Source organism: Girardinichthys multiradiatus, chromosome 8, assembly GCF_021462225.1.
Source record: "Girardinichthys multiradiatus isolate DD_20200921_A chromosome 8, DD_fGirMul_XY1, whole genome shotgun sequence".
NCBI classification, from domain to species: domain Eukaryota; kingdom Metazoa; phylum Chordata; class Actinopteri; order Cyprinodontiformes; family Goodeidae; genus Girardinichthys; species Girardinichthys multiradiatus.
Genome location: NC_061801.1, coordinates 20,594,938 through 20,614,998, shown reverse-complemented (window position 1 = coordinate 20,614,998; position 20,061 = coordinate 20,594,938). Strand labels below are relative to the sequence as shown.

At 37.4% G+C, this 20,061-nt stretch overlaps 1 protein-coding gene across 5 annotated transcripts; it reads left to right on the top strand.

Annotated features, from left to right (window-relative positions):
* The first annotated feature begins 4,046 nt into the window (after positions 1 to 4,046).
* lhx3 (LIM homeobox 3) lies at positions 4,047 to 15,275 on the top strand. 5 transcript variants are annotated; one of them, XM_047372026.1, is made up of 7 exons: positions 4,047 to 4,596; positions 9,189 to 9,360; positions 9,439 to 9,641; positions 11,060 to 11,211; positions 12,213 to 12,384; positions 13,687 to 14,052; positions 15,078 to 15,275. In XM_047372026.1, the coding sequence occupies exons 1-7, from the start codon at positions 4,527 to 4,529 to the stop codon at positions 15,215 to 15,217; spliced, it is 1,275 nt and encodes a 424-aa protein (XP_047227982.1). In that variant the 5' UTR covers positions 4,047 to 4,526; the 3' UTR covers positions 15,218 to 15,275. The 5 variants fall into 5 exon arrangements, with proteins under 5 accessions (XP_047227982.1, XP_047227985.1, XP_047227981.1 ...); XM_047372025.1 differs by lacking the exon at positions 4,047 to 4,596 and adding an exon at positions 6,818 to 7,164 and having other exon boundaries at positions 9,442 to 9,641; XM_047372024.1 differs by lacking the exon at positions 4,047 to 4,596 and adding an exon at positions 6,824 to 7,164.
* The last annotated feature ends 4,786 nt before the right edge of the window (positions 15,276 to 20,061 follow it).

The window sequence follows — 20,061 nt, the reverse complement described above, 5'->3', positions numbered from 1 at the left end:
GCATTCCAACAGGGACATCAACAGTCAATTTCAGTTTTATATTTATATTTATATATGTATAGAAAATAATGCTATGTTCATTATTTCTGTCATACCAGTTTAGCTAACTTATTTTAATAACATTATTACAAAACCAAATAATAATTCAGAAATATATAATTACATTTTTACTTTCAGACAATATTTTGTTTTTGTTACACCTACATGAAAAACAAAGCATATGTTCAATCTAAATGAATTCACACATCAGCTAAAAACACAAATATTTCCATTTTTGATATGTCCTTTTTCTGCAGAAACCTGATGAATTTGAATAAGTATTTGCATTTATAAAACCTATTGTATTTTAATCATGACAAGTGACTTTTTAGAAAATTGACAGAAGAGGTCCAATTTGAAACATGCTGCTTGTTCTTTTGAAGTGATCCTTGTCCACACGATACTTGTGAGACCGCTGATCCAGTTCATCAGGGTCAAAAATCAAGTCCTCAGAGGTGCAAAAGGCAGAGTCCTTATGAAGGACCATTTGTTGCCCTACGACAGCTGCGTTCTCAAGTGGGACGCAGGTGGGCTAACAATTGACCAATCTTTTTTGATGATGCTCCAAAGATTTTGCAGTGTACGAACAAGAAAAGATCAGAGCCTTGGTCTGGTTTTAAAGGACAGGTTCATCATCATTTTACTGCTATGAAAGCAATAGTGCCATAAGACAAAATAAAGAAGGTTGCAATGTAAATGTAGCAATGTTTCAGACTTGCATGGGCTTCAATGACTTTAAGAAAAATTTATAACATGTTCCAATTGCTTTTTAAGTTGAAAAAATACTATAACATATTGATTTTTACAGCTGTAATAATGTTACCTGTAACATTTTTTTATCATTGTTTTTCAGTATGTTACACAGTAAACAACATCTTAGACTAAATACCTGCTAGTAATCAAGTACTTGATGCTTTGGATGTTATACATTTTTGCCCGTCTGTATTTAGTATGTGATGCAAAAAGCATGCTTAAATTACTGACCAAGGCCTAGATGTAGTTTTATAACATCAGCAGCTTCATGGGAGAGACTGGTGATACTACTTAGGTTGAGTCACCATATATGTCCATGTTCTTCCTGACCAGATTCTATTTTTCTTGTAAGCAAGGGAAAAGGGTAGTAGCCTTTTTTCAGCAGCTGGTCTGCAGTGCATTGTAAAAGGTGGGGAAGGGGAAGCAATGCATTGCTCTGTGCTCCATACAACTAAAAACAAAAACCTCCACTTTAGCACTTCATTAAAAGGACTTTAAGTTAAAGAAACTATATATTGACAGTTTTGACACTGTAAATGTTTAATACCACCAAGCACCTTGATAATGTGATCAGCACGTGCCAATTTCAGACCATTTCAAATATTTAGCTGTTCTTCATTATCCTTATAAAACACGCTTTGGCTTTAATTATAGAAAAACAAATAAACCTGTATTGATATTAAATTGCCTTCATGAATGTTGGATGGAAGGAAAAAGCCAGACAGCCTTGTTGTTTTGTGCGTGTAGTCTAAGCTGCATTGCCTTTTGATTCTAGCCAACAGCACTCCTTACAGATTTACAAACTGATTGCTGTTCATCTGCAAAGGTTCAATTTACTTTTTGTTTATTTTAGCTTCACACAAAAACACAATTTTTCTAAAACAAAACAACATACGTTCACTTGTAGATTTCAAGGGAGTGTCAGTGAGCTCCATATCAATGATATAATACATGATGACAGACAGTGGTTTTTTAACTGGGTAAAATGGCTTACCACCCAGGTCAGCATGGCCTGGGGGTGCCACGCTGGATTATAATGCTGAAGTTGGCATCTGATTCACAGCTTCCTCTTTGGTACTAAATCAAAAAGCCATAGCACTGTTGTTAAAGGAATCTGTAAAATATTTATTTTGCACTATTTTAAAATCTAAAATACTTTCAAAAGTTACCCTAAGCTGCATCATTTCACAGTGAAAAAACCTGCAGTTTTGATGCTGTTCTTTTTTTTAAATTAGGATCACCTTTGAGACAACCATCAAATTCACAGTGCATGGGCAAACTTGGATATAATTATTCTCTACTGAGCTGAGATTCTTTGACTATTTAAAACATCACTCCATGTGGGGAGTGTGTGGGAGAGAAGGAGGGGCTCACCCAGGGTGTCATTCATACAAAAAACTCCAATGATGACAGAGTTAAATTTCTTAATTTCTTCGCAGGACTGGTGCCCTAATTGCTTTGAGTGAACTAATGAACAGCACAGTAATTCTATAATTGGCTTGCACCACTGGGGTGCTGGGCAAGTAAAATTGAATCAAAGCTGTACATGAGAAGCAGCGTTACGATCCTAATTGACAAATGAGTGAAACGTGGCACACAGCCAGCTAGGCAGCTCTGAGTAAGCATATGTTTGTTTGCTGTAGCCAGGGCCTGTCCAAGGTTGAATGGGGCCCTAAGCAAAATTTTATTTTGGGACACACTTATTGATAAGACTTCCACAGTACCACCCTAAAGATAGTTTACATTGTAAAAACATGTCTTAGATTTAACTAGCAAATCCACAATGTATTCCAAAAGTCAATCTGTATCTATTAATATATAAAAAGCACTGGAAAAGCTGTTGCAGTTGCTCTTGCTCTTGTAGTCAGGGGAGATTCGGGGAGAAGGGCTAAGTTGAATTAGTTGTGCTTTCAAGAACCTATGCAAAATTGACAGTTACTTGGGATTTGATTTTTGTTTTTTTGTAGTGTGCATGAAAGGTGACGTAAGCAACAGAAAGTATTAAACTAGAGTGGTAGCAGTAAATCAAGACCCTATTGACATAATTCAAACTACATGTCACAATCTAGAGGTGTTTGGGTTTTGATTTTCATTTGTGATTTTATTTTGATCATTTCCTCATTGTGTTCTTTCTGTTATATATTGCACTGGGTATGCTTCATGCTTCCTGCCAATGAGATATTTCATGTCAACTTTGCTATTGAAATTTTACTCATATTGTACTGTAAGAAAATGTTGCTATTTGTCTCCATTTTTCCAAATTTTCATTAGAATTAAATGGCCAAAATGGGTGTCAGAACCAAATGGGTTTCATACAATGTGAGATTTGTGCTTTTTATGACTATTTGCTTCCTAATTTACCAAAAACACTCAACAACAAAAAAAATAAAGTGATCCACAAACCATCATATGACTAAAATGATGGGTCCCACTGATTCATTTTGATTTTATGGCTGTAGAGGTATCAGAAAACTGCAGTGTTTGACCTCTTCTGCCTAGACAAGTTCAACTGTTAAAATCTGTTAAGTTTTTCAGTAATACTTTGTGTGATACCATTTCAAGTGCAAAACAAAACAATTGTGTCAAATCCCACATGTACTGACAGAATGGTAATAAAAGGGGCAAGGGTATAAAATGGTTTGTTTAGGGCTATATGGAAGTAGGTATGAGCAACTTGAACTGAACTATAAAAATAAACAAGAACAAAACAAGTTCTGAGATTATATATAAGCATTCAATGGTTTCCTGAAGGCTCACTGCTGGTTTGGAGGTCTTAAGCATGGGCTAAGTTTGCTTATGTCTCTGACTAGCACTGACAATCCCTCAAATTCATTTTTGTCAAATCCAAAAAACAAGATATGAGAAAAACATAACATTGTTTCTAAAATGTAACTAAGCCAATTCTACGCGTGTTTTAACGAGTTTTGACTGCACTATAGTTAACTGGTTAGGTCATTTTTGCCAAGATAACCGCATGCCAACACCATTCACTCCAATCATTTAAGCCATGTAGGCCTTTTTTAAAATGAACAAAAGGTATCGCGAAGATGGAGACACATAACAAATAATGTCCGACCTCCACATTGTACGTCTTGAAAGACTGACATGTGCAACAAAACAAAGATATGAGAGAGAGATTGAGAGAGAGAGAGAGAGAGAGAAAGAGAGAGAGGGGTTGAGAGAGAGACAGAGGAGGGCAGGGCAAGAGCAGACTGCTCTGTGTGTGAGCAGGCATTAAAGATAGCCACGGGGGGTGATGGAGCAGCACACACGCCCCCGCGGCCAGGTTGGAAGAACTTCCCCTTCAGCACCTTGGACAGAGGCAGCGTTGGCCGCCGGAGATTTTTACTGGAAGTGGAAAAGCGCAGGCTCACAGTCGGGTCAGCTGACGCCACTCATTCTCAGACACTTTCCACTGCCAATCCAGCCATCAGACGGGGTGTAGCAACAGAGCACCAACGAGTTACTTCATGAATATTAAAAAATCTCACTCTTGGTGGCTGACGAAAGGGAAAAAAAAGACCAACTATTTTTATGTTCTTCTTTTTCTTTTTTTTAAACATTAATTTTATTCTACCAACGAGTGAACAAACTTTAACTCAATATCAAGAGGATACGCCGCAAAGAAAGTGTGGTTTTAGATCCACTTCGTAGATTTTCTAAAGTTTTTTTTAATTTTTTTTTTATTAATATTTAAAATCACAGATTCGCCCCTTTTCTTCAGTTCTTCAAAAATGCTGCTTGAACACCCAGGGTCAAGCTGTCAAAACACCGGAAATTTCTCCCGATACAGTTCGGGCCAAGGTAAGATACATCTTTATTTGTAATTATCATTAGATTTCAATAGAAAAAAGTTGTGTTGTTTGAGTTATATAGAAGAAGCACGCAGGTTTTTTTGGGGCGGCCTTCTGGAGTCTTAACGCGAGCGTGAAATAGTGAATAATGAAGCAAATTACACATGTGCATCAGAGCCATAAACTCTGAGAAGCACTGTAATTCTTTATTTACAAAGAAACCAAACTTGCAAACAGTTACGTTATAGAAAAGGTCCTAAAAAAGCGAAGATGTTTTGCTTTAAACGTTATGAATCCATAATGAGCACTCATTGTTGGAGCATCGCATGAGCAGATGCCATGCGCCACGGCTGTCATTTCACACCTCGGCCTGTAGTCGCCACGGGAGCGCGTGGGGACCCGTGGCGGTTAGAGGCAGCAGGCTCTGGGCAGGACAGGATACGCAACAGACAGCGAGCAGGCGCAAAAAGCCGCTCCCATCCGCACAGTGGCCACGCCGCATGGTCAACAGGTGTCTAATTTCTGGTCTGACAGGTGGGACACCTGAGGTCTGCAGAGAGGAATAAGGAACGAGCTAAATTATGTGTGGTTGCAGACTTATGTGACTTCCTATCAAAGTTGTATGTTTGATGCGTGTTTTTTAAACCAGTCGTGAGATATTTTTTTTTTTTCCAATAAATGAAAAAATACGAAAAGGAAGGGAGATATTCCGATACTGACTTTTTTACAGTTTAATTTCTCTTTTTTAATCGCTTTGAATTAAATGAAAAAAACAACCGGATTTTTTTTTTTTTATCATTTTTGCAACTTTCCCTAACTGACCGTCCATTACTCTGATGGCCATTTTATGGCTTTGTTGTCACATTACTGTTGACTCACCCCCTCCTTCAACAGCGACCGATCAATAAGACATAAGAAATATCTTATCACAAAGCTGAAAAGTAACTGGGGTCACGCATGAACCCCACATTTTTCTCCAAAACGCCTTTCATATACTTCGGAAATACAGGCAAATGGGGCATTGATTTTAGATTCATCAACGGGTTCGGCCGGTTTGTTGCTCTACCAGTGATTTCCCAAGGCGCTCTTTTGTGCCAAAGATCAGTGTCAATAAAATTCATTGGGGTGCTGGCCCGATCAACATGTTATTGAACAGCCACTCTCTCCCCTAAACAAACACTTGTCTCTGAACGCCCGGCGCACCTGCCTGCGCAAGTAGGCACGTCCATAACAACAATAATAATAATAATAACATTATTATTATTATTATTATTATTATTATCAAAAATAATGAAGTGTTTTCATGCCCCCCCCCCCCCCCCCCACCACCACCACACACACACACACACACACACACACACACACACACACCCACCCATAGGTATTTTACTCTCACACTGTTTGGACCCATGTGGCAATTTTAATCTCCCTTCTGCCCTAAAAAAGTATATTTAAGTATTTATATATATTTAGGATACAACAGAATATCCTACTCTTTTCTTCAACAAAACTAATAACAACAATAATAATTATAATAATGATAAACTATTTACACTATATATTTATAAATGTTTACTCAAAACAAGCTCTGTAGGGCATTTGCATTATTTCCTTCTAGAGTTAATCGTTCCAGCAGGTATACGTTCACTGAAAACTTTCACAAGTTGAACGATTTCTTTTTTTTACGTGTCACGTAATAATTCAGTTAAAGCATTGGTTACTTTTTCGGCCTTTCGTTCATTTATAGTCTTTACATGGTTTCGTGACAATGCGTCGGTTCCATTTTCATCCATGCTATTTTCTTTGTTACTGTCAGACAGTAACGCCATAAAAATAAAAGCCAAATTACTTCTTGTTTTGTTTTGTTTTTTGTTTTACTAATTTATTATTCAAACAATTAAAATAAGCCTGGACATGTCTTCTTTCTTTCCTTTCATTGGATCAGTGAAAAGCTCTATCTCACATAGTGATAGTTGTTGATTATAAATCAAACTAACCCGATAAGATGTAATAGCTTCTACAAGTTGAAGATAAGTTGATTTTTCATTTATATTTTTTTGTTACGCAAATAAATCAAAAGAAGATGTAAAGATAAGAAAGACAAACTGAAGGCTGTTCTTATCGGAGTAGCAGTCGGCATCTTTACTTTAACGCCTCTCTGAGCGCCGAAACTCTATTGACTTCTTCTCCCCTCGCCTCCTGTTCATTCGTCTTCCGGGTGAGGTACTCGGTGGCTGATGTTGATCTATCTGCCCGTCGCCCAGGGAACGGCGTAGGCGACGTATTCCGCAAAAGCTCAAAGACAGTGAAGCATAAAAAGGCGAGTCCGCTGCGCACCCTGCGCGCTTAGGTGTGATTACTTTGGGACTCTTTCCTGCACAAATTCAAAAACCACCTGCCGCCCAAGGCAGGGCGCGTATTTGGGTGTTCGTGAGGATATATGAGTCAGCCTTACTTTAATGTAGGCGTAAATCATGAGCTATGGAAGGGCATGATGAGCGCAATTGTCCGAAAGAGGCACCAAGCAACACGGAGATGCTTCTTGCTCTGTTGTCGCACAGTGAGGCTTTACGGAAAGGTAACGACAAGGCACAATTTCTACATCTTTTTCATGGTAGTGCTTCTTATTTAACAAAGGTTTGTGCGTAAAGCATGACTCCATCTGGTAAGCTGTTGAAATGGGTCCGTGGGACAAGTTTTAGTATGATTAGAAGATTATCAAACTGGTGTGTACATCTTTCATGCTGCACAAGCTGCAGACTTTCAATGTAAGAAATTGGAATTTCTTGGAGGATCAGTTTTAAAGCTTATAGGATAGAGGGCATGTGTCATTTTCGCACATAGGGGCAGAATATGTATACGATCAACTTTTAACCTTTGATCTCAGTGAATGATTGTGCAGATGGGTGAATCCAGTTTGGTCACTGTTTGAGTCTGGAAATGGGTTGACGGATTAATTTTTTTTTTTTTCCTTAAGAAAAGTATGCTATGGTGCACAACTTTAATCATACAAAAAGTTACAAATACACGACTTATTTTAATGTAATTGTTGTTTGTAATTATAATAATTATTCTTTCGCCAATTAAGAGCAGTTTAAGACGGCAGCATTACTTCAATAATATGTTCGCTTTTCATTTTATTATTTTAGTCATTATATGTTTTTTGGTGTTGCCTGGGAGAATAAGTACCTTGCGCGCCTGGTACTGGTCTGAGCCGTGAGACCACAGGCCTGCAACTTTCTAGTTTTACGGAGCTGCATTGAATTATTGATGACCTGGATACACCTGTTCCTGGAGCGGCTTGCTGCTGATGATGCACGAAGAAATGGCTCCTCAATGTTTCATGAACTGTCCTCCCGCAGAACAATAGCGGCGCGATTCCTTGCAGGGGCTGCACGAAGTGCTTGAGCTTGTTTTAATTAGTAATAGAGAGGCTGAATAACAACTTGCCTGGCATTTAGGTTTAGCATTTTTTTTTTTTTTTTTTTTACTTCTGTTGTGTTGTTGTGGATTTATATTTTAATGCACTAACGGCATCAATGGTTTGGCTGGTGGTCTATTTCAGGCTAGTTTTCCTACTTTCTCTAAGCTGAAACTTAGAAGATATGACTTGCTCGTAAAGGCCTTTAATAAAATCAAAAACGTTGTTTAACTGCGGAAATAATGATTTTAAGGTTTACCTAAATTAAGTTCTTCTTGAATCCAAGTTATGAAAATGCCCCTTAATAAATACTACAGCTGTCAATGGAATAGTATTACTTCCAATGTTCATGTTGTGTAACTGTAACTCTTTTTTTTATTTAAACACATGAGTTGATATAACCCTATAATCACACGTGGTTTGTGGTAAATTCCAGCATTAGCGGAGTTATTCTAATTTTACACCATGGCAAAAGCAACAAATAAGGGATCGTTTGAAGTGTAAATTGGAAAATAGAAACTTTGCTATTTTTTTCTTCATCGAAAAAAAAGGAACATCTTTCGAGTCATATTGCAGGCCAATGATGTGGTAGATAACTAAGTATGGCCAATAATCGAATAAGCTTCTCTCGGTCATATGGCAAAAAAACAAACTCTAAAGACAGAGAGAGAAATTTGCATATTTTTTTTTATATATTTATCCATTAATTGAATATTTTTTGTGTTATTCGTTTTCATTATTTAGACTTGATGTTTACACTGGAACTCATACTTACAAGTGGAAATTCGATATTAATCGAATCATATTATTTTAATTGGGTTTTGTTTTATCACTTAATGAGTTGTGAAAGCCTTAAACTGTGCGAAAAAATCCCTACCAGACATTCTGTGTACATATGCTTTAAATTGTCTCATAAAAAAAGATTAATCAATTAATTTGTCACATTTTACCGTGAAAGGCCCTGACACATGAGCAGTCATCATTTATTTTTCTTTCTTTTCATCTGCAGTTTATTGTTATTTCAATCATAAAGCGCACATCCTCTGTGGGAGAGCTTCATAAATAAACTCCATATATAAACAGACGTTTTTGGTTTTTTTTTTTTTTTTGAGCATGCCTGACATTTCCCTAACCTTGTCATCTGACATCCTGTGATTCCCGTCTTGCCTTGTCTCCAACAGAAATCCCTGTGTGCTCAGGCTGCAATCAGCACATCGTCGACCGCTTTATCCTCAAAGTGCTGGACCGCCACTGGCACAGCAAGTGCCTTAAATGCAGCGACTGCCAGGCGCAGCTGGCGGACAAGTGCTTCAGCAGGGGCGACAACGTATACTGCAAAGACGATTTCTTTAAGTGAGCTCCCCTTTTACACATCATTATTATTATTATTATTATTATTATTATTAATGGGAAGCCTCTCATGTCCAAAAGGAGATTCGGCACCAAATGCGCGGCCTGCCAGCAGGGGATCCCGCCTACCCAGGTGGTGAGAAGAGCGCAAGACTTCGTCTACCACCTCCACTGTTTTGCCTGCATCGTGTGCAAAAGGCAGCTGGCTACAGGTGACGAGTACTATCTGATGGAAGATAGTAGGCTGGTCTGCAAGGCCGATTATGAGACCGCAAAGCAGAGAGGTGAGCCGACCGATTGTGCAAATGGATGCGCATTATGTGCAAATTAAACTGTCAAAATATTGTGCTTAATGTCAGGTATATTATCTACCTGGTGCTGCAGTTGTGTGTTTGGCTTAGCGATGAGGTCATCTGTAATTGTGACCCACCGGCGTTAAGTGCATCATTTCCTCCCGAGCAAGCGAAACGACACAGGACGATGTCGAGGAAAGGGTGGTTGTACGCTTGCGCTCTGCACTTGGAAGGATTAGCTTCCAATAACTCTTGTGACCCTGAAAGAGATTGTGAGGAGGTGAGAAGTGCAGACTAAAAAGGCTGGTTAGTGTGGGGGGGAAAAAGTGTTAGCTCATGCAGGGCACATGCATTAACTGGTCTACGTTGAGCAATCTTTGCAATGTTTGGGCCCACTTACACAAGCTAAAGAATACATTCCAGTTTGAATGTTATGCAAACAAAGTCCTAATTTCAAGTAAATGGAATTTGTCTAAGGTGGCAAAACGTTTTGTTCACACTCAAATTAATTAGAAAAACAATTGGAGTTATATATATAAAAAAAAACCTTTGTAGTTTAAAAGTTTTGCCAACAGAGTCATCACCTAGAGCTAATTTATACAATTACTGCTGCATGTGTTTTAGCTGGAAAAAATAATTCATGCACACTGTAATTAGGGGCCAGTAGTTCAGCATCGATGGGCTTTTTTCCCGTGGTTACTTGCGAACACATCATAATCCTGAGCTCTGGTTAGAAATGTATTCAACATAACAAAAAATAGGGCAGCACCACTGCAATGATTACTGGATCCCATTTTCATTTCAGTGGCCTTCCTTAGCTCACACATTTGTGAATCCCAACAGGCTCATCCCATGCCTGATCAAGGTTTTATCTCACCATCTGTTTGTTGGTAATTTACCTTGCTGATTTATGCTGGGAAGTTTTGGAAAAAATACACACGTTTATTTTACTAATGACCTGGTGCAATTACTCAGGCGGCATCCATTTGAGTTGATGGTTTTTTCACTTTGGTGGGCTTCTGAACAGATGTTCAGAAAATTGGCAAGTGTGTGTGTATTGCAAGATAATGGTATATAAACACGAAGAAATAGCATTTGTGTATTATACATTTTCTAGGCTCATTGTTGTTATGGTGACTATCTGCTTTTATCAATATAGTGTATGTATGCTGTACATTTAGAATGTTCATGTAGAGTTTGTTACATCGACTTTAATGACAGCTGTTGCGTTATTATGAGAGCAACTTGATTAAACACTGAAAAAAATCCATCTCAGAACCTTGGTGTATGCTTTATATTGTATCTCCGTTATTTTTGTCTCTTATTTATCATTATAAATTTTTCCATTAATTTCACCCTGGACCTGAAATCATGAAAGAAAAAGTGACGGTTGCTTGTCTTTCTTACAGAAGCAGACTCCACTGCAAAAAGGCCCCGGACCACCATCACTGCCAAACAACTGGAGACGCTGAAGAACGCCTACAACAACTCTCCGAAACCAGCCCGCCACGTCCGAGAGCAGCTGTCGTCAGAGACAGGTCTGGACATGCGGGTCGTGCAGGTACAGTACATTATTCTACATTAAGAACTACTCCACTTGTGTCCTGGCTTCATTATCAAGGGACAATTGTGGCTGATCTGGTACAGACGCACTGTTCGAACAAGTGTGTGTATAAACTTATGAGGGGGATTTATGGCCTGATGTAGTAAAATGAAGTCGGCGTTGTTTAAGTGCAGTCTCGTTAACAATACTGAGAGGGCCCCTCGCACATTGTCCGCTACTGAGGAGCCTTGCGCCAGTTCCTGTAGATGTTACTCGTATATATTGTTTTATTTGCAAGGACAAAACTGAGGACAGAAGCCACTAAAATGCTCCTCATTATTCAGTAAAAGGAAAGGGGGGAATAGGGTTCACACAGGGTGGAATATCATTACGAAGAGCGTTGCATGCTTTGTGGGCAAGTGACCTAAATTGATCTCTCCTAAGTGCAAGATTAAGGATACAATTAAGAACGGTTTAAATTTAGATATCACAGCCCAAGCAAAAATGAGTTCAAAATGCAGGAAATGGTTTTAAATAATCCGAGGAGTCAGGAGAGACTGATCTGTCTGCTCTCACAGGTGAGGCAAGTTGGACAAGTGAATTAAACGTGTGATAAATCTGATTTAGGGGAAAATGGGCCCAGGTCACAGATCCATAGTTAGTTGTGGATTCTTAATGAATGATCTCCAGACAAGTCCTTGAAAATTTGTTTCATCCTAATATTAATAATATTATAATAATATAAACGTAATGGCTGAAAAAAGATTTTAAGCAGTACATAGGTTGGCTATTTTGTCATCTAGATCAAGAGATTTATATTGCAAAATGAATAAAAATGAATCAACTGACACATTCTGATTAACTTTGTGTTTTTAAATAAGTACAACCTGAACATCAAGTCATATTTCTAACTATATAGTTACACTTTTTTTTCTGTTAAATTAGTTAAATATCCAGCTGAAGTTTTGATGAATTATCAAAACCTTACCCATTTATGACTTGTTTATTTCACCCTCCAGGTTTGGTTTCAGAACAGACGAGCGAAAGAAAAACGGCTGAAGAAAGACGCCGGACGGCAAAGGTGGGGCCAGTACTTCCGCAACATGAAGAGGTCACGAGGAAGCTCCAAGTCTGACAAAGATAGCATCCTGGAGGAGGGGATGGACAGCGATGCGGAGGTGTCCTTCACAGGTAAGTTCAGTCTGTTAAAAATAAGTAGACGTTACAGAAACATTGGTATGTCAAGGAGACAAAGCAACAGATGTGTCTAAAACACAGTCATAGGTCCTTTACATTCAAGTTTCTTCATTCTGACTGTGAAGCAGCATATCAACACACACTTTTAATACCCAAACCTGTTCTTTTCCTTTTGTGATGTTAAAATGTCTGTTATTTTATGGTTGAAAAAAGTACAGTTTACTGTATAAACAGTACATACATATAGGGTTGTTGCTCTGTCTTATATATGTTTAGAAATCTATATTAAAGATATAAAATCATGAAATATTTTGCAGCACCAGCTATGAAGCATCAGACATAAAAAGACTTATAACCTAAGACAACCTAAGACTTATAAAATGCAGTAAAATCTATAAACCTTGCAGTATATTGCAGTATCCTTTGTTTACTTGCTCCAAAGATTTTTAGTAGTGGATGTCTCAAAGCCAGTTTGAAACGTTATGTTATGTTGTTGGAATGCAGAGAAGATGTGAGATGTTTTTAAATCGCATGAAACAAGAAAGATATATTCAATCATGTTATTTGACAAAAAAAAAAAAAAGTATTAAAAAAAACAACTAAAAGACAGTAAAATCACACACAGGTTTACATTAAAAGCATCATTATTTAACACCTTCAGTAATTACTTTAGTTAGGAAACTTGAACCATTTTACATTTTTAGGCAAAATAAAAGGTATATTTGACATATTTGCACTTAACATAACAATATGAATCCTAATACGTAATGTAATTACTGACCAAACAGTAACTCTGATTGTTGTCTTCCGTAACATGTCCAGCTTTTCATTCAGTGTTCGTACATATTTTATGTCAGTCACAGAAGACGGTAACACAGGAATGTATCTTTTGGCAAATAAATGATGATAACCGATTGTAGGGAATGGCTTATAAGTCTGCTATAGCCAGAAAGAAATATGTAACAAATACTGTTACAGTAGCCAAACTATTAACCACTCTGCATTGAATTTAGAATAAAACCTTTTTTAACAAAAGTTTACATATGGGTGTGCCTTATGTTTGGAAGCTTCGCAAGTGTGTTCACTGACTTCACAGTCATTTGTACAGATTTAGTTTATCCGGTGATTGAACCAAATTGATCAGGTTGAATGAGTGAAAAAATATGTTTGCCTACACTACAGTGTATAAGAGAAATATTGAAGAAGCCGATTGTAGTCAATGAGGAGAATTACTTAAAATGCCGTTAAATCAGCCTTACAAACATCACTTCTTCTTTTGTCATTCTTGTTGCACAGATGAACCTCCCATGTCAGAGCTTGGCCACACCAACAGCATTTACAGCAGCCTGAGTGAGTCCTCTCCAGCCATGGGGGGACGCCAAGCTGGTAACAACCACAGCTCCTTCCCCCTGGACCCCAGTACACTTCCCTCCCAGGACCAGTTCCACGACATCCGTTCCAGCAGCCCCTACGGTCTCCCCCAGTCACCAGGGTCCCTGCATGCCCTGCCAAGACACCAGCCTCTAATCACCAGCCTCATTTATCCCGATTCAGGCCTGTCCATCATGACTCAAAGCGGCGGACCCAGCATCAACCCCTCTGTGAGAGTTTCCATGGGGGCAGCCAACGGCCCCAGCTCGGACCTCTCCACTGGCAGCAGCGGTGGGTACCCGGATTTTCCTGCAAGTCCTGCATCTTGGTTAGACGAAGTGGACCACGGGCAGTTTTGATTTTGTCAGGGAGAAACTTGACTCTATTTTCTGTTGGCTTTCTTTTTGTGTGTTCTGTTGGAATGAAGTACTGCAGGATACACACAAAAGCCAGTGTTTGTGTAAAGTAGCAGAACACTGTGGTTGGATCTTAGTAACATTTGCCAGAAAGGAGAAAATAAAAAGTTGTCCTTCATTTAAAGCATTGGGTTTTAGCTTCCTCAGATTGTTTGGAAATCTCTAATTTGTCACAAAAGCTATCCTTTTCAGATGCCACTCTGTGCTCTTTTAAAGCAAAATCAATCTGGATAAACCAGGTTTGAGTATTAAACATGTGTTTGTTGTTTGTTTTTTGCTCAAATCTCATCCCACTTCTCTTAATTATTTCAGCATGTTCAGATGAAAGATCCAGTTCAATGTGTAGCATCTTTAAATGTCTGGTTGTTGCCAAATCTCTATATATAAATAAATAAATACATAAATACATAAATAAATAAATAAGTATATATATATATATCTATTGATCGATCGATCGATCGATAGATCAATAGATAGATAGATAGATAGATAGATAGATAGATAGATAGATAGATAGATAGATAGATAGATAGATAGATAGATAGATAGATAGATAGATAGATAGATAGATAGATCTATAAATATATATGAATATCTATATCTATAAATATATAGATATCTGTCTCTCTCTCTCTCTCTCTCTCTCTCTCTCTCTCTCTCTCTCTATATATATATATATATATATATATATATATATATATATATATATATATATATATATATGGTTTATCAATGTGGAGACTTTATTACTTTATTTTTATACAAACCCGTTCTTGGAGAAAAGAAGCCAGGCATGAGGACTTTGTACATTCTTGGACAGGGATTTAGGCAAAAATGTAGATGTTGTCTTAAAATGGAACCTCGGGGTCCAATCACTTCTATGCATTTGTTTGCCCTCAGATGTGTCTTGTTTGTTTCGTTGTACTGGAAACCACCTGAAAGATGAACTGTCGAAACTGGGATTGCGGCGTTTGGGGGTGGTGATGTATGTGTTTGTTTATGTGGAAAATGTTTTATGTATTATTTATTCCCTATGGTAATAATGATGATTCATAAATAAATAGCAGGACTTTAATAAATTTCTCACTTAACTGAAAATGAAGTTTATTTCTTTTTTGTTGGTCTGTAAAACTGCATATCTTACAAATAGGGGATGTCTTGTTTATTTTTAAGTATCTGCAGTTCACCACCGCTCTGATAGTGAAACCAGCGAAAGCCTGTAGTTGTGCTTATGTCCGCAAATTGAGTATCTGGCCACCTACCAGCACTGTATCAGGGGTTCAACAGCTCTTTAGTGGAGAAACTTGATGCAGTCAACTCATCAATTCAGAGATTACTGGGCCCTGTTTGCCCAAATGCCCCGATGGGAAAGGAATCTCCAATCCATTATCCAAGAAGGGATCAAGTGCCCCTCGTGAATTACCTCATTTGTTTAGTTATTCAAAGTCAGGTTCAATTAAATAGATTAAACAGTAAATGTCTGCGTCACTGTGTTTACGTGAGTGGCCAGTGCCAGTATGAGTATGCGCACTTGTATGTTTATGCAATTCCTTTTAGTATACTCAATGTTCAGTCTGTATGAATGGCATTATATATTCATGAATGCTTTCTTACATAATCGTTATGAAATGACTTTCACATGATGTTAAATGTATTTATACAGAGGAGACACTGGTAACAGGTAAAATAATAGTTTTTATTCTTCAAACATACAGTATTTTATAAAAGTATTTTTTCTTTATTTTAAAAGGCAACAGGACCCTATTTAACACTAAAATAAAACATAACCTCTTGGAAAAAATATTATAGATAAATGCAAAATCATTTAGTCAGTTTCTACGGTTAGTAGAAAAAAAATAAGGAACACTATTATATCTCTCTAAATAGGCCTTAGGTGTGAATGAGTGTGTGTATGGTTGTTGGTCCTGTATGTCTCTGTATTGCCCTGCGATGGATTGGTGACCTGTCCAGGGTGTACCCTGATGGAGATAGGCACCAGCTCCCCCGTGACCCACTCTGGAATAGGCGGTAAGGAAGATAGATAAATGAATGAATGAATGAATGATATTAAATCTTAACACTATTGTTGGCTCTCTTTGTTAATTGTTGTGGTAAAATTGATTCCTTTTGACACTGTTAGTGTCTCCAGTACCACTTGCAACAAAGCAGCTTCACAGCAGAAGAGAACCCCCTCTATGTTTTGTCATTGGTATAGGGTCCCTTTCATTATGGACTGTACTTCATCAGCTGTTGTTCAGGTATCCAGCAAAGACAGCTGTGGTACCAATGAGCAAAGTGTGCCTGTACTTCATGAAATTATCTCGAGATATCCAGTATGAACACACCACATAGAGAGGTTGTTTTTTTAAGATCTCAGTATTTTTCCATAAAAGGTTGTTTTCTTGTGGATGTAAGGTGCAAATGCAGCCGAAAATCTAAGTTTTGCTAAATATCTGTGTTTTTGTGGACAGGAACTTAATTGTTGCAGCATTTTTAAAGAAATCAAAGCTTTGCACATCTATATGTTTTATGTGTATTTTGTTCTAGAAAACTAGTTTCTTTTGTAGGTTTGTAGGTGTCATTTTAGCAATGTCAGCTTTTAGTCTTATTTGGATTTTATTTAGGTTAGTGTTTATGAATAGTCAGTTACAAAAATGTCAGGGATTTTTTCAAGCTGGATCCATCATTTACGTTTTTCTAGAGTGCACCACATTTTATTTTAATATGATTTTTTTCTGATTTCTAATGTATTTTGATGCAGTTAGTGTGTCCAGTACAACTCACAACAAAGCATCAACAACACATGACAGAAGCTCAACTATGTTTTATAATTGGTATAGTTCCTCTTTCTTCATGGACTTTCTTCTTGGTTCTAATTTGTAGATCCCAGTAAGAAAAACTGTTGGTAAGCTCTGGAAGTTTGACCAAAAGATGGTCTTTATAGGGGGTTTTCCGAGCTGTACTTATAGTGATGTGCCGTGTGTGAGATGGACTGAAAGTAGCAATCCAGAGTACTCCATTTAAAATGAACAGCTCAAGATGTGCAAAGTAGGCTGCTATTAGAAATCTATAAGCAAATAAAATGTTACTTGCTGAAGATAATATTATTAGCTTCTGATTAATTGGTCAAATCTCAAAAATGTCATGGTTAATGCAAATGCTGTTTTAAGAATTTTAAGTTTACATAGCAGTTTAAGTAAGCACATTTTTATTGGTGCTTTCTGTTTTATTTAAGACAGCTGCTCTAACTATACTTTCCAGGGTTCCGTTCTCAGTACAGGTTTTACGCAAGAAGGTCATTGGTTGTGCACGCCACTTCTCATGTGAATAGTCATAGACGCCACTATAAATAACAAATGCAAACATGATGGAAAACTATAAATTAACAGTGTTTCTTGCAGAAACTACATAATTATTTTTGAGATCTGAGATTTTTTTAAGGATGGTAGAAGTCCACTATGGAAAAGGCCCATCTTGTACGACCCTTTAGCCTTGGCCTCTATGCATATCCAATCTGGATTTGTACAAAATTTAGACACTGAGGGACATCAACTCCATCTACTGCAGGTAAGATATTCATTGCTTATAACTTTTTAGCAGAAACATTCTTTAAAAATCCTGGAGTATTACTTTAAATCTCTTCATATACTGTTTAATATTTTGTACTCCACTCTTTGCACAACTCAAGAACTTTCTCAATCTTAGAAGTGAAACTTTTATGAAACTGGTTTGTGTGTGATCAAATTATTATTGTTGTTCATTAATTATGTTTTGTCTTTTTCCTTTATTGTTTTCAGTTATTTGCTTAAGAAAGCATTTTAGAATTGGAATCTATTTTCTGTTGGTTTGTGTACTTTAGTTTTCTAATAGGGGAAACCATCAATTTCTACCTGGATTCTAGATCATGCTTACCACACCATTTGTTGAATAATTCACATATTTAACATGTACTACATTAGGGGTGGGAGATTAAATCTTTTCTTGAATACACTGAGATGCAGACATAGACGATTCTGACTCCATTAACAAATGTCAAAACTCAATACTGTTTCTTTATCAACTAGTTTTAAAAAAACACAAAAACTGAACTTGGAAACATGTAATTTGCAACACCAGGACAACTTATTGTGAACACACAAGGCCACATCCTGCAACCTCTGAATCAAAGTGAAAACAACTTGGATATTAGCCACACCATATTAACTCTGTGTAAAACAAAAAGAAAATATTTTAAAACATGACAAATGTGAGAGAAATAATATTACATACATTTTACACCCAGATGAAGAAGTAAAACAGCTAAACTTACCTGCTGCTGGGAAGTGAAACACCACTGAGCAAGAGATGTTAAAGATTCCCCCTATCTCAGAGAAGGTGAAGCTAGTTACAAACTTTACTGCAACTGTTACCACAAAGGATCGTTGGAAATCAGGGTTTTTGCTCCCTATAGCGGGTTTTTTTACAACATCACACCTTGCAATATTTCACTGAAACGCACAACATCAAAACAAAGTGACTGGATCACAAGCAGGACAGAAAGCTCTAACTTGTGGTACTTGGCCAGCTATTGCTGTACACGTTATTTCACCATGACTGCACATTCTTTGATGCGTGTTTTATTTACCAAAAGAAAACAGTGAAAAGAAAATCACACAGGTCTATATATGAATGTAATTTAGACACTCCACAAATTTTAGACAAAAGTAGCGGAGAAAAGGCAGGCTGATAAGAAGAGTACAGTTTTAGTCACAGGTAAAGTGAAAGATTTTGAGCTCAATAACTTATGAATAAGGTCAGGTGCTTATTCAAAATGAACAAAGCACCAAAACATTTTTTCTCAGATTTGGTGGTATGGATTTTTTATGTATCTTGAGATCTTTTAGGGGTTTTTTTTGGATGAGGTATTTTTGTTGAACTAAAAGGTCTTTCCTGGGAATATGGTTGTGTGTGTACGAGTGGGTCATTTGGGGGCATCTTACATCAATAATCGATTTATAATTGCACCGCAGCCTTCTGCATCGTGATCGAATCATGAAGTGATTTTGATGCACTATACTACTATTCAGTCAGTAGTGGAAGTAAAACAAAATACAGTTTTGTGCCTAGAAAATGTCTAATGCGAATAGTAGAAAGTGCATTTACTCCACATCCATGAAACATGGCACATTTATAATAGCAAGATCCACCTGTCTTCATATCCTTTGTTTTTGAGTGCAACCTCAAACTTCCTCCTCAGGTTCCCACAACAAGAAAAGGATATTCAATTGACTCCTTCCAGCTGAGGAGGGATCACTGTTGCCTTGCCAAAAGCAACAGGAGTGTAACCTGATCCTGAAAGGCGCTGGTAAAAACCGTAAGGAGGTGAGAGTGAGGGGTTATTAATCTTCTGTACTGCCCACTTTTGTCTGTGTGGAGGCAGTTTTTAATTGAGATTAGAAAGCAGAATTTGTTACAGACAAGAAGCAAATTTGTTTTAATGTCAAAGACTTATTGACTGTTAAAAAAACTTCTTTTTTTTATTCATCAACTAAATAAGAGATTTTGTCATATAAAAAGCCCTGGAATATACAACAGGTGTGAGATTTTGATTTAAGGACAAAGTCACCTCAACAAAAACAGACAAGGATTATCTTGTCCAATCTTTTAAACTGAGTTTTAAATCCGCCATTTTCTGGGAAAAGAATAAGATTAGGTTAGGTATGCAATTTGTTAGATGAGTTGCTCATGGTTGGTTAACCAACACAATCCCACTGACTGAGTAAAGTGGTGGGAAGATGGCGTGAGAAAAAAGTAAGAAATAAAAAGAAAGGTGATTCAGTACAATTTAATTTGGAAGGAACTGTCAGGATCTGGGTTGTGTTTGTGTTTTGTGCTTGATACATGT